The sequence below is a fragment of the Felis catus genome, chromosome F2 (assembly GCF_018350175.1).
Source record: "Felis catus isolate Fca126 chromosome F2, F.catus_Fca126_mat1.0, whole genome shotgun sequence".
NCBI lineage: Eukaryota > Metazoa > Chordata > Mammalia > Carnivora > Felidae > Felis > Felis catus.
In genome coordinates this window covers 30,204,118-30,219,564 of record NC_058385.1, presented here as the reverse complement: position 1 = coordinate 30,219,564, position 15,447 = coordinate 30,204,118, and the positions used below count along the sequence as shown (strand labels likewise).

The 15,447-nt window shown below is 35.8% G+C and overlaps 2 protein-coding genes across 2 annotated transcripts in view; both read left to right on the top strand.

Annotated features, from left to right (window-relative positions):
* Positions 1-8,989, top strand: part of ZFAND1 (zinc finger AN1-type containing 1) — a 24,381-nt gene extending 15,392 nt beyond the window's left edge. Inside the window, 2 exon segments of the mRNA XM_045049822.1 lie at positions 7,829-7,980; positions 8,074-8,989. Coding sequence (XP_044905757.1) covers positions 7,829-7,980; positions 8,074-8,244 — 323 coding nt within the window. The 3' untranslated portion in view covers positions 8,245-8,989.
* On the top strand, positions 8,660-15,447 carry SLC10A5 (solute carrier family 10 member 5). Its single transcript, XM_003999936.6, is given in 12 exon segments — positions 8,660-8,704; positions 10,700-10,853; positions 10,856-10,936; positions 10,939-11,107; positions 11,109-11,274; positions 11,276-11,331; positions 11,333-11,357; positions 11,359-11,439; positions 11,442-11,572; positions 11,574-11,626; positions 11,629-11,782; positions 11,784-15,447. Coding segments are annotated over 12 exon segments (1,305 nt in total). The 3' UTR covers positions 11,974-15,447.

The following is a 15,447-nucleotide window of genomic DNA, read 5'->3' as shown; positions in this document are numbered from 1 at the left end:
TGGTAAAGGGTGTTACAACGTTTGAATCTGTTGCCATTTTTGAGGGGAGAATCTTGAATATGGTTCAATGTGTTAAATAGTTCTTGGTTTATTTGGATAGTCACTTCTCCTGAAATTTTGGTAAATATTAATTGGTCTTAAAACTTACTACTTGATGTAGATTTTCCAGTTGATTGTTCAAGTTTTTCTCTTATGTTCCAAGATCTGTATTGTGTCTTTAGTAGTCATTCCATTTCATTGTTAATATGTTTCATTTGTACTTTATTTTCTTCTTGAACAGTCTTGTTAGAGGTGTGTGTGTGTGTGTGTGTGTGTGTGTGTGTGTGTTTATATTTTAGTTGTAAGAAGCATATCTTGGTTTGATCTTTCTACTGGTTTTCTGCTTTCTATGTCACTAAATTCTGATTTTTATATTTCCTTTTATGTTGGATTTTCTGATCTTTTTCCATCTTCTCACCTTGACAGTGAATTTATTTTCAACCTACTTGTTTGAGTGTGGGTTTTTTATTTGGTAACTTGATACAGTTTTAAACACAGAAGTTACAAAAGTAGTACAATGATTTTTTTTTCCACACCCTTTATCCAAATGTACCAGTTACTTACATTTTGCTCATTTTGCTTTGTCATTTGCAGTCTTTCTCCTGCCACCCCTCCCGTTTGTATGTATTGATATGCATGTCTGTGTGTACGTGTGTGCATACTAATTTTTGGTCTGCTTGATCTATTGGTTTCTGAGACTGAGGGTGTTAAAATCTCTTGCTACAACTGATTTTGTCAGATTTCTTTCTTGTAATTCTAATGTTTTTTCTAAATAATATTATCAGCTACATGAAATTTTTTCATCGTTGTATCTTTATGAATTTTACCTTAAATCCTATTGTGAATTATAATACTGTTTCACTAGCTTTCTTTTAGTGAATGCTTAACTGTTACGTCCTTTTAAAATCCCTTTTATATTCAACTTTTCTGTGTTTTGTTTTAGGGTGTCTTTTGTAAGCAGCATATAGCTGGACTTTCTTTTTTTAATCCAGGTTGATAATATCTCTTTTATAGGTGAGTTGAATCCATTTGTATTTATGGTGATCACTGATACATTTGAACATATTTCTTCCATCTTAAGCTTTCTGCTTATCATCCTTTTCCTTGATTTCTCTCTGCTCACATCCTTCATGTTGATTGCATTTTCTATATTCCCTTTTATTCTGCTGGTTTAGAAACCATTCATTACAGTCTTCTTTTGTTAGTGATTGTTCTTAATATTTTCCTTTTTTTTTTTTGAAAACTTCATTTGTTGGTTTTAAAATTGCAAATGTAGTACATGCCTTTACAAGTGTAACTTTTAACAGATCTGTAAGGAGAAAAACCAAACACACGCTCCTGTGTCCATGTCCCTCCCACTAAAGCAGTTGTTTTCAACTGAAGGTGATTTTGATCACAACTGGGCATGGGGATGCTATGAAATCTAGCGGGCATAGGCCAGAGATTAACTATACATAGGACAGTGCCCACAATAAAAGTTTTCTGACATTCCCAAATGTCAATAGTGACAAGGTTGAGAAGGGCTGCCCTAAAGTATCCAATAATATTGCTCAAATTGTTTTGCAATTATTTTATTCCTTAGGCATAATAGTAAAAACTTGTATAGCATTTACTTTGTTCTAGGCCCTCTTCTAACACATTTAATCCTCACAACATGCTTATGAGATAGGAACTGTTATCTCTGCCTAACAGGTAAGAAAACTCAGGCACAAAATGGTTAAGCATAGCTAGTAAGTGGTGAATTACAAATTGAAACCAAGTAGGCTGGCCTCAGAAAACAGATTCGTGATGCACTTAATAGTTCATCATGGAGCATGACACATGTCTGTAGCTATAACTTTTCCCCTTGCATTAATTTGTGTCTTTATACACATATATATTTATACATATACATGGATGCATACATATATATGTGTGTATACCTGTGTATAATTTACATAAATGGATGTTTACTTGTATATGTATGCGAGCGCATAAAGAATGTTTTTTGGTCATTATTTTATAAAAATGGCATCATCTCATTTAGTCAATACTTTTTTTTTTGAGCCCCTACTATGTATCAGGCCCTGGGTATACAAGAGTAAATAGAAGTCCTTGCCAACATGGAATTTATATTCCAATGCGGTGAGTTAACTGTTAAATACATACTGCCATGTCAAATAGTGATTATAGCTGTAAGTGAAAATAAAGCAGGTTTTAGGTAGATTATTACCAGTATCTATCCTTATTAATGCCCAGCAGAAATTTTCTCAAGGGAGCTGGTATAGCTCTAACTCATTCTTTAAAAACTAGATAAATATTCCATAGTGTGGATGTACAGGTCTGTAGATTCTTACTTTGCCATTTTCCTATTGATGAACATTCACTTTGTTTCCAGTTTTGTCTACTGTGCTAAGTAGTCTTGGTCTGGTTTCTTCTTTTTGTGAGATAAATTCTCAGGAGTGTGTTTGTTGGGTCAAAGGATACGTGTATTTTAAATCTTCATAGATGTTGCTAAGCTGCTTTATAAAGAAGTTGAAACAATTTACATTTCTACTGGCAATAGTTATAATAGCCTTTATTGACTGATTACACTATGCCAGCCATTGATTTTTGGCTTTAAATTTTTTTTACCTCCCTTAATACAACCTCCTGGTATATTATATATCCTCATTTCACACATGAATGATTTGAAGTTATTTAAGATCACTTGGGTGATAAACCTGCCATCTTACCCAGTTTAATAGACTGCCTCTTGTGGCCAGATATGAGGTACGCTTCCCCTCCTCCCATGGTTTCTAGTAACTGTTATATGTTTTAATGTGTTCCAGTCTAATGGCTATAAAAAGATACCTTCTAATTGCTTTAATTTGCATGTTCAGTTTGAGCATCTTTTATTATGTTTGTTAGCCATGTGTAGTTGTTCTTTCAATCACCCTTTAATCATTTCTTTTTGGTTGCCTGTTAACCCATACTCCTGTCTTTTTATTTTGTTTGGACAACTTCTTATGGAAACTCTTGGAATATAATAGATAATCTTTTTCCAAATCAGATTGATTATAGATATGTTTTCAAAATATATCAAATATATTGATTTCACTTATGTATCTTGTTGACATGTGTTTTAATTTTTTCTAAGGTGTGCCTTTTTCTGCTTCCCTGCACCCCCCACTTTGGTTTCTTTAGGATTTTTATTTTTTGGCATTTTGCATTTGTCTTTAATCCATCTGGAATTTGTTTGTAGCATGTAATAGGAGCTGAGGACCCAATCTTATTTTCTTCCAGTTTTTTAGCTAGCTTTGCCATCACCAATTATTAAATCATTTTTCCTTTTGAAGATGATAGTTGGTATTCCAATTCATGACAAGTTTAACATTTATTTTTACTGGATCTATTTTTGGATTTCCTATTCTATTCCACTCATATTTTTTTTTTTTTTTTACTCCCAGGTCAGTACCAAATTGATTTGATGCAATAACTCTATAGAATGTTCTAATATATGATAATGTAAGTTCACCTATATTTTTTTCTTAGCAGTTTTTTTCTTCATATTTATTCATGCTTATTCTATTTAAACTAAAACTTTTTCTGAGATGGGGGGATGGGCAAATCAGGTGAAGGGGAGTGGGACATACAGGCTTTTAGTTACGGAATGAAGAAGTCATGGGAATAAGAGAAATAGCATTAGGAATATAGTCAATGACATTGTAATAGCATTGTATAGGGACAGATGATAGCTATACTTGTGAGCATAGCATAATTGTATAAACTTGTTAAATGACTGCTTTACACCAAAACTAATATAACCTTGTGTATTAATTATACTTTAAAAAAAAAACCTAGGATTTTTATGGTTATCCTAATGGGACAAGGTTTTAAGTGACAGACTCCAGCAAGTAACGTTAAAGATCATAGGCTCTTTAAAGGAGAAATGGAGAAACTGAGAGAAATCATTATAAATAGCATGAGAACACAGTATGGTCTTTAGAAATGTGGCTTTCCGTGTCCCCCAGTTCCCACAAGGATGTAAGCTGTGAATAATGGTGCCGACAGGAGGTAAAGATTTGGCCATTTATGAGAAGCCCCCTTGGCTATTCTCAAGAGGATTTTTACCCTCTTGATACCTTCCTCTTTATCGTGGAGATTCTGGCCTCTCCCTGCTCACTAGGTATAAGTAACTGATGGAAAACCTCGATACATTATCTAGGGATTTCTGTAAAGTTAAAGTAAAATTCAGTCTCCCAACAAGTTCTGACTATTAGCAAGTCCTGACTGAGTATCATTCCTGAAGGATTCACTTTGGGTTTGTGCTATAGAACATTGTCTTCCTGTCTAATAACCTTGTATGCCTTTTCATTTATTTAAATCGTGTTTTAGTGACTTCTGTAACATTTTATGTTTTTCATTTAAGTCTTATTCCTTTTCATCCCTAATTATCTCCTGGGTTTTGTTTTGTTGTGAACATAATGTTTCCCCCAACCTCTATATCTAGGTACTTCTAATATAGAGAAAAAAGATGTTCAGTTACATTACCAAATGCTTTTCTTTGCCTTCAATTTCCAGGTGAACAATCACACCCCATTAACATAAGGGTAGTTTTAATTTTTTTAATAATTATACTAGCTGGTTCCCTTTTTTGTACTGTATTATCTAGACTCTCCATTGTGATGTTTTATAATGTGATAATAGACATGTGCTAACAATTTTAATTAACATATATAACTAAATACCAAAATGTCTCTCAGAATTTAAAGTTACTTGGTATTGTATCCTCTTGAATGAGACAGGAGTTTGACATGCTTTCTCAAGTTGAATGTGTCCTATCCCATCATCCTTGTTCACACATGATTTTTAAGTCAGTACTATAGCTATTTAAATTTGCCAACGTATCTTTTTGAATTTCTCCTTTCCTTAGGACTCACTTTTATTTTGGCTAAACTACTGGTAGTTCTTTCATTAAGAGTCTTCATTGGTGAACTCTTTGAGTCTTTTTTTTGTCTGAAAGCGCCCTTATTTTGCCCTCACTTGAGCTGGATTGTCCATTAGACTCTCTCAACTCTCTTAACATACTATTCATTGTTCCCTGTTGTCTATTATTGGGGAAACATCTGTCAATCTTATTGCTTTATGAGTAATCAGTCTTTCTCTAGTAGCTTTTAAGAATTTGGTATTTTCCAATTTCAGTGCAATGTTTCTACATCTGGATTTATTTTAATTACCCAGCTTGGGCCTGGAGGTACATCTTTAATTCCACTTATTTCTTCACTTTTGGAAAATTACAGTCATTTTCTCTGAATATTGCTTCCTTCTGAAATCTTGTTAGACCTATTTTTGGGATGTATAATTTCTATCTTTGTATCTATTTGTGCTGCATTCTAGAGGACTTCCTCAAATCCATCTTCAGATCAATTAAGCCTTTTTATTGAAGATTATCAAAATTTCTCCTGTTTGAGTTTATTTCAGAAACTGTACTTAAAAATTTTTATATTTCTCATTGGATCTTCATAGCTTGTCTTATTTCATTTGTTTTTGTTTCATACCTTCTTGTTCCATTTTTATGGATATTTCATAATTTAAAAAACTTTTAGGAGTGCCTGGGTGGCTGTTGGTTAAGCGTCCAACTCTTGATTTTGGCTCAGGTCCTGATCTCATAGTTGTGAGATCAAGCCCCACTTTGGGCTCTGTGCTGATAGCCTGTTTGGGTTTCTCTCTCTCCCTCTTCCTCTGCCCCTCTCCCCACCAAATAAATAAACTTTTTAAAAATAAAAAAATAACTTTTTATAATGTCTTTTTGAATTCAGTTAGTTCGTCTGCCCATAGCAAGGTTAACTTTTGAATTTCCATTTGTAGATTCTGCACGTTCATCTTGAGTAGGAGGTTCTTAACTGTATCTCACTGTTGTCACTCACCTCTTCCTTTGGAGCAATTTTGCATTTTCTTCCACTGGCCTTACTCAGGACTTCCATTCCAATCCAGGTTTCAGATTGGCAGTTTGGGCTTTTGCCCTCCAGAGGTTTTCAGATTATTGTGGATCCATTTACTGACTTGGAAGATGCTGGCTTTGTTTGCTGTCAAGAGGTTTTATCCGTGCTTCTCTGCCTTTCCTAAATATTACTTTCTGTAAGCAGTAGTCAGCATCCAGCAGCACCTTCTTCAACTTTATTTCCTGGAGCACAAGTCCTCACTAGCTTCTCCTTGCAAGCAGTGAGCCGGAGCCAGATACTTCACCTCCATGCAGCACTGTGGTTTCCCATTAACCCGCAAGCTGAACTCTTGGCTACTACTTTGTCTTCTGGAACCTTGAAAGTCTGTGGCTCAGCCTACCTATCACTTGTTTGCATTTGTTATGTTTTTGATCCTCAAGCATATTTTGCTTGCGCCTTCCTGCCCACCTTCCTTCCTTTCAGTGAGGCTATAACTTTTACATTCTTTCCTTTTGTATTTTTGCTCTTGTTACCTTGCTTTGGAGCAGGAACTATTAAGTTATAGAATTGGCCCAAGGCTTGAATTTCTGATAATTTTTTTTCTTTTAATACTTGTTACCTGTTATGACACATTTCACTGGTTTTCAACAAATCTAAATTCCTTTGTGTTTAGATGGAAATCGTGTTGAACCTATTATTTCTTACCATAATTGTGATATTTTCCCTATAATTAAGAGACAATCCAATTGTAACAAAATATTTATTGTAGCAGGAATTGGTCTGTAAAGCCACACTTTGTTAAAGCAATTGTTAGGAATAGGGGAAGATCAGGGATCAAACACCTTTGCTCCTCTTTATTTTTCCTCCTGCATTTGTTAACTTAGCAAGAAAATACAATGTAAGGAAGCATATAGGGCATAAAATACTAGAGGAACTCTCTCCAAATCTCTGAATCGTTCTGTTTTGTTATGGTACTTATTTTATTGATTGATTGTTTGGACCTTTTGTTCTCAAGAGCCCTGCTACAACTAAATATGTAGTAAGGTCTTTCAGGTGAAATGTTACTATATATCAGGAAACTTTAAATTGCAAGTGACAGAAATCTGATAACAATAACTTAATGAAAACATTTTTTTTTTTTAATCCTATAATGGGGAGTGATGCATTGATCTGATCTCAAGGGATGACTGGATTCCAGGACTCATCCTCTTGAAAGAGTCCATCTGTTTCCTTGACTTTTCTCTCTGTATTGGAGTCCTTTCCCATTTGAGGAAACTTTTCCACATTAGTTCAGGAACAGCTAAGAGGGTTTGGAGGGGGATAGATAGGTAACTTCAGGTTTAATTCAATAAGACTTAAAAAAAAAAAAACAAAAACAAACAAACAAACAACCAGACTGCTCTTCCCTCCTTCTGGCTTTTGAACATAAAAAAAATCCCAGGAGGGGTGCCTGGGTGGCTCAGTCGGTTAAGCATCTGACTTCAGCTCAGGTCATGATCTCACGGTTTGTGAGTTTGAGCCCCACATCGGGCTCTATGCTGACAGCTCATAGCCTGGAGCCTGCCCCTTCCCTACTCATGCTCTGTCTCTGTCTCTCAAAAATAAGCATTAAAATTTTTTAAAAAAATCTCAGGAAAAGGCTTTGCTTGGCCTGTTTTACATTACATGCTTCTGTTTGCACAGACCACGCTAGCTAGGGTCTTCAGTCCTATGCCCATGCATTTAGGTGGATTCATGGGTACTATGATTGGTATTCCCACTAAAAGTTGTATCATTAGAGGGTAGTCCTCTAACCAGGAGAAGACAGGAAGAGAGGTCATGAGACAAAAAGAGATGCCTGTGTCATATACATAATCTATATTTTAACTTTTTATTTTTACAGAAAGAAAGAGTTTACCTTCAGGTTTTCTTACCTAAGGGGAGCAAAGAGAAGAGCAAACCAATGTTCTTTTGCCACCGATGGAGCATCGGAAAAGCCATAGACTTTGCGGCTTCTTTAAGCAGTCTTAAAAATGACAATAATAAATTAACAGCTAAGGTAACAACTGGTCATAATTTTTTCGTAAAAGTTTTAGGATACTCTTTTACCAGCATGTTTGTTTATTACAGTATGATTTATTTCCCTTAACAGAAATTAAGGTTATGTCACGTTACTTCAGGAGAAGTCTTACCCTTGGATCATACTTTGGAAAGCTGGATCGCTAAGGAGGATTGCCCTTTGTATAATGGTGGAAATATTATCTTGGAATATCTTAATGATGAAGAACAGTTTTTAAAAAATGTTGATTCCTATTTGGATTAGTCATGTAAGGATTCAAGCCAGAAATGATGAGGAAAATTCTGTTAAGTCCATTTCTTTTACTACACATATCACATATGTTTATTCCTAAAAGTTCCCTTTTAATTTATTTCCATTATGTCATTTCCATTATCAATTTTCAGTTAAATTGAATTTGAGTTTTTGTGTTTTAAGCTATGAACTGACATTCAATTATTAGCAAATTTTTGTATTTAACTAGCTTTTATTAGGTTATGGTTAGTAACAACAAAAAAGGTATATTTCATTTATTTTAATGTCAGCTGTTGATTGGTTGTGACTCTGCTGCATATCACCGTTACTCTAGGATCTAAGCTGAAGGAAGGAATGACTGCATTTTGGATATTGCTACTTTTACGACAGAGGAAGAAAGAGCTGACTTTTAGAAGATACACGTAACATGGCTAAGCCTAGCATCATGAGGCCACGAAGTATAGCCTTAACTGTATGTCAATATGTGTAAATTGATGTGTGTACATGAATCATAGAAACTTACAAGAGTGAATGAGATGGTCTCCAAGTTTTTGGATGAGGAATCTCAGGCTTAGGAAGAGGAAATGGTTTTCTTGGTGTCCCCTAACTGCTTTGGGGCATATCTCTCTGATAAAGATCCTCTTGCAATAGGATTCACCTTTATTTATGTAAATGTATTACAAATGAGAGGAAAGGTGAGGTAGCACAACTTCATTACAGTGTCTTTATATCAATGCAAAATACATGCCAAAAATAACTATTTTTAAAATGATGCCTCTGATTGGGGCGCCTACGTGGCTCAGTCAGTTAAGTGTCCGACTTTGGCTCAGGTCACCATCTCACCATTCATGAATTCGAGCCCCACGTTGGGCTCTGTGCTGACAGCCCAGAGCCTGGAGCCCGCTTCAGATTCTGTGTCTCCCTCTCTCTCTCTGCCCCTCCCCTGCTCGTGCTTGCTCGTGCTCACTCTCTCGCTCTCAAAAATAAACTTAAAAAAATATATTTAAAGTGATGTGTCTGACTGATATATTCCATCAGTACTCAACAAAGTACTACCATATGGAAGGAATAGAAATAATTTCTATTTGTTTTTGTCCCTTGTTGGGGAAGGCTTTGTCCCTTTTCTATTTTAATTATCATGGACACATATAGTGGTTTTAGGTATAATTAAATAAAGGAATAAACTCAGAATATTCATTTTCTCTCTTCATCTTTCATGCAAGGAATGGAGATAACTTCTGACTTCTGTCAACTACTGACACATTTGTTTGGTAGGCACTCAAATAACTACTTTAACAAACAAGAATTTGATTATAATTGTGGCGGTGAATATGATGAGATATATACATTCTTATAACTATAATACAAAACTCTGTAGCAGGTGCCAAATGAGTAAGCAGACAGTAAATAATAGCTATGTTCCAGTGGCCCTTTTATCAGAAACTACAGGACCAGAAGTAGAAATAATCCTTAAATATATTCCCAAATACCAGAAAGTTTTAACACAGACTAAATACCTTAGCATCTGTTATAACTACTTACACATAGTAGGTGATCAACACATGCCTCATAAATTGAACTAAAGCTAAATATACCAGGAAAAATAGCAATGAGTGCTGAGAAAAGGGGAAGTAAGGCTGGCAGAGATTGAGGGGGAAAATGAAGAAGAGGTCCTATCCTTGATTAGAGAAGAGACAAAGCAGCATGGAGTGACTTGTGTTAATAGTGATACTGGTGGTAAGTTAGGTCAGGTCCCAGATAGTGGAGCAGACCAGTCTGGAAGAGACACAGGTACCAGCATCCTCAGACTCTAGGGACCAGGGGTTCCAGCATGAGTAGTCCCCTAAAGAGAACAAGACTGTGGGGAAGAGAGAAAGTCTCTCTAGCTTCTCATTTCTAAACTACCCTGAAATCAGACAGCTTTCTCAAGCTTTCTTTTTAGGGTTTTTAGTTGAGTAAGCCTGGAGGAAAGAGATTAGATTTCGGCTTGATACATCCAATCTGTTAAAGCTGTGGCTTTTACATTTTCATAACTACAAGTTCAACAGGTTGTGTTACTCACTAGATACCTTTTTTTTTTGTTTTTACCTTTGTTTAAATTTTTTTTTAATGTTTATTCATTTTTGAGAAACAGCATGAGCAGGGGAGGGGCAGAGAGAGGGAAACAATCTGAAGCAGGCTCCAGGTTCTGAGCTGTCAGCAAGGAGACCAATGTGGGGCTTAAACCCACAAACCGTGAGCTCATGACCTGAGCTGAAGTCATACACTTAACCAACTGAGCCACCCAGGCGCCCCTCACTAGATACCTTTGTATTTTGAAAAGCTTGATAGTCATGCTCCTACTGGACTTTGATCCAGCAAAACAATTGTTACCTCAGTTCTATCACTTGAAAAGAATGTTCTGTAGCTTTTTTTTAAAAACGGTTTTGCTGCATATGTGATTTATTTAAACTTTCAGAATGATTAGCAAACTTGTTATTTCCCTGCCTTCGTCCTGCTTTTGTGGGTTATGACTCTGGGAGAGGCAAGGAAGTCATTTCTCAGTGTTCTGAATAGAGCAAAGACTGAAAAACTATTTTTCACAAAGAATGAAGAAATGGTCATCAGAAGATGAAGTTAGGAGCTAAGTGGCCAGACTCCAGCCATCTCTTTTTGCAATTAGATGATCTTAAACTGCTTCAAGTGCTGACTGTGACAAAAACCTTATGACAGGTGAAGATGGAGACACAAATTTGAACATTCAACTATGGGATTCTGAAGGTAGGCAAGAAAGACTCATTCAAGAGGTAATGTTAAAGTCAAAGTGCCTAAACAAAGCAAAGATGGTCTTCAAGGCATTAATGCGTATTGATTGAAATACCCTAGTGCTTATTCTATCAACGTGCTTTTGGTTGCAATATTGAATTGCAGGTGTTTCAAACAGTATGAAAGACTCCTTTGCCAGTAATTCTTGGCAAATTGGGGCAATTACACAATTTTTTTCTTAGGCCATTTTATGGATTTCTTTGGACACAGAATTTGGTGTTATAAGAGGCACAACATAGGCTTTGGATTTGTAATGACCTACACATGCCCAGGAGGAGTGGGGTCAATTTCTTTTTCTGCTTCTAGATGGAGATCTCATTTTTTGCCATTTTGATAACTTCATTATTGGCTCTGATAATGATACTTGCCAATTCTTATATATATAGTAGGCTGTTAGGGTTACATCACGTACATTTCATGTTGCTGTTTCTAAAATTGTATCCATACTCCTTTTCATCATTCCAACATCAGTTGGAATAGTCCTCAAGTGTAGCATACCTGAAAAAGCAAACTTCCTGGAGGGAATAATTAGACCTGAGTTTTATTTTAATGTTTATAGGGATTTATTTGACTTTCAGAATGTTTCTAGAAATAACCTAGAGGAGCTTTCATGGGATGTCTTAGTTCCTGCTTTGGGTTTGTTATTTGGGTACAACTTTGTTAAAATTTTTGTGCTGCCTGTTCTTGTTTGTAAAATTGTTGCTATTGAAAGTGGGATACCGTTTCTTAGCTCTGCCATTATTCAATTCTTTTTCACAGTCCAAGGCCTACTTAGCTTCTGTGGCTCCTTTTATAGTGGCCATATATTCTGGATGTGAAATGTTACTGATCTTTCTGCTTTACAAGGCTAAGAAAAGATGTATTCTTATCATAGAAGATAAAAGGAAAAAGAAATCCCCTGGCCAAACTGCATTACTGAATTCCCACTCTGAATGAGGTACTGTGGGAGATTCCAAGAATATCAAAAAATGATGCCTGTTTTCAGTTCACTACAGACCATTAATGTACAGAAATTCAGAGGAAGGTGCCCATTTTTCAAACATGTTGGTTTGGAAATGTTTTAGAGAACTGGATTTGAATAGGACACTTTATTGTCTCTTAAACGGGGACGAGCAATAAGAAAATATTCCTTCTGTAGTGATTGTGATCTATCCCAAGTATTTAGGGAAGGGATCTCCATAGAATAGGCGGACAGTAAATGCTCACACAGTGAATGAATATGTAAATTCCTATCTGGGTCTCTCATTGGCTCATCAGAATCAGTACGTCTTAAATGTAGCACCTCTGCTGTCATAACTGTACTTACCTGGTCTTGCACATCTCCCACTCAAGACATTACCATTTACCCTGAAACACAGGGTCATCTCTTCCTCTTCTCCTTTCTTCCTTCATTCTTTCCTTTTTCCTATAATATCTTTTCACCAATCTCTTCATTCCCAGTAATATCACTTTTGTTCTGCCCTATGTTGTTGCTTCCCTAAACCTTTAACTCGCTTTTGGTCCTTCTGTCCACTTTTCAATCACTATCAGGTTAATTTTAAAATCTAACTTTGATCATGTATCTTCCCTGCTACAAGCTTCTTTGCCTTTTGAATAAAGTTTGTATTTCTTAGTGAGGTGTTTATTATACTCCCTGACTTCACTCTGTCTTTCCAGTTTTATCTCCACTCCCACTTCTTACACACAACCTTGCTCCATTCAAACTGGATGACTTGGTATCTCATGAATATGCCTGTGTTCATGCTATTCCTACAACCTACAAGGAGGCCTACCTCCTCTTTACCTCGATTTTGACTATTCCTACAGACCCGGCTCCAATGTCACCCTCTCCATGAAGCTTCTGCTAATCCCACTTAGCAACCTGTAAGTGACATTTTCTCTAAATTTTCCTCACAATTGTTTATATTTCATATTTAGCCAACTTGTCTTGTTTTACAGCTATTTATATTCCTGTCATATTCTGTTTTGCTATAAATTCTTGAACATGAGAATTACAAACATAATATATAAACAACATGATAGTGTAAGCAGTATTCATTTTGATACTCCCCATGTCTAGCACATTTCCTGCATGCTTATTCAAATAAAGGGCTGAAGTACAGACTAGGCCCCAAATGAATAGTGTGCTTGTTTTATAACACTTCTCAATTTTCAGTGGCAGTTTTTAGCATCTAGTTCATTTGTACTCCTCTCCAAAGATCATGCAGGCATCATATTGAGAAATATTTCTGTAATCCTGCTCCTCACATTTCCTAGCCCTGGAGTAGGCAAGTTAATCTTTCTATAGTCCAGTATCCTCACCTAAAAAAATGGAGGTGGTAATGTGAACTCTGTCGAATTTTGTGAGAATTGTCAACTAAGAAAAAGAGGCAAAACTAAAGAAAAAATAAAGGTCTTTTCTTTGGAGTCTCGCAGTTGCAATTCAGAGAACACAGATTCTGTTAGCAACCAGAAAAGTGCCCCACTCATGTGGGCAAAGCAAGAGTTTATTCTGAGAAAGAATTGGGTTGCTTACGTGATTTTGATAAAGAGAAAAAAAAAACACAAAACTTAATTGGTCCCCACCAGTTGAGCTGCTTTCGATTATTCTGACTTTTATTGGTGCTATCAAATGCAACTAATCTTACTATGTTTTAGTTAACTATTCTGTCTTCATGAAGTTCAAACCAACAGTTTTATGGTCCTAATGCCAGTTCTTTTTAGCAACTACCTATAAAACAGTTGCCACTTTGGACCCAGTTCACGAATTCACTAGTTAGAAAGGAAAATGGAGCTTCAAAATGGGATCTCTCATGTTCAGAAATTTTATTTCACAGAATTAAATGAGATCGTATGTACTTAGAGTAGTACCAGCACATGGTACATGTTCAGTGTTAGCTGCTGCTTTTTTGTCCTGGTTTAAACTTTGACCCTGAGATAGCTGTTGGTTTGAAATGTTAATCTGGTATCTCTGTATGGAGCCTAAAACTTTGAACATTTTCCTCTGTGATATTCACTGTCATACCCATAGTATTAGGGAAATTTTATTTAGTTTGGCAGCTAATACGACAACCCAAATTTTTTTTTTTCTAATTTCACCAAACCCAGTATATGAATACCAAGATTTATAAAAGACCTGGTGTGGCATAGTGATAGATGGTTATTTATTCACCTTATAAAATGATAATTGCCTACATGGAATATTTTACTGTTGACCCCTTTAAACAGAAATCTCTGCTTAGGAAGTTTATAATTAAGCTTATATAAATTTAACTTACATACATTTTCATGCACACACATTACTGATTGGGTGACAAGAAATTGCCTTTCTAGTTACACTTTGTCATTAATCTTTATCATTGCATTGTGACCTCGAATAAGACACTTCTCTGCATTTCATTTTTCAAATCTGTAAAATGAACATATTCAAATGAGGTTTAAGATCTTGCTCAATTCCTTAAGTCTGTGGTTCTGGCCTAAAACTCTAGGACCTAACATCATAGGCAAGGTGATGGGTGATGTGAAGAAGATTCAGGTTGGTGGGAATTAACCACTCATAGATGCTGTTAAGGCAAAAACAAAAATAAGAGCTTCTTGAGAGCAGGGACAAATGCTATTCTTTGAATTCCCTACCATGTTTACCTCAATGCCTTGAATAGAGTTCTCATTAAACATTGAATTAATTAATGAGCAATATCTATAAATGTCAGCATCATATACTGTGGAACCAGACAATGCCTGGGTCTGCAGTTCCAGTTCTGTCACCAGTTCGGTGACATTGGTCAAGTTACTTAATCTCTCTAGGCCTAAATTCATGTGCAAAGTGGGGATAATGACACTACAATGATATTGTTGTGAAGGTTAAGTGAGTTAATATTAGTCAAAGGTCCTCAGAACAATGCTTAGCCCATAGTAGACTCTATTATTATTACTCTGTACATACTTGAATGATCTTTAACCTTAAAAGCAGCTGAATGTACACGGATGGAATTTGGAATATATTTTCTCTTACAGATGTATCCTGGAAGACAGATTTTTACATGGTAAAATTTATCTAATATGGATGGGGATGAAGTTATTCAAGTTACCTTTTTTTTAAAAAAATGAGGGGCATAGAGCATGCTGTCTGATTGCTTGGATTCATACCATTTTATATAGCCTTGATTGGTTAGACAAAAAGATCCAGAGATAGAGGGGTAAGATGCTTTTTTTATAAAGTTTCTTTCCAACCCTCAGGAGGGGGTGATTCTATGATACATTGTTCCAAGAATAAAAATTCTATCTGCAATTCCAACCTGTTATGTCAAAACACAAAAGCTTGTTAGAGATCCTGGAGACTGCATCCCTGAGGACCTGTACACTGTATGTAAATCTTTATCATTTTAAAATCAAAGTCCACTAAATAATTAACTAATAAAGTCTTGGTATGTG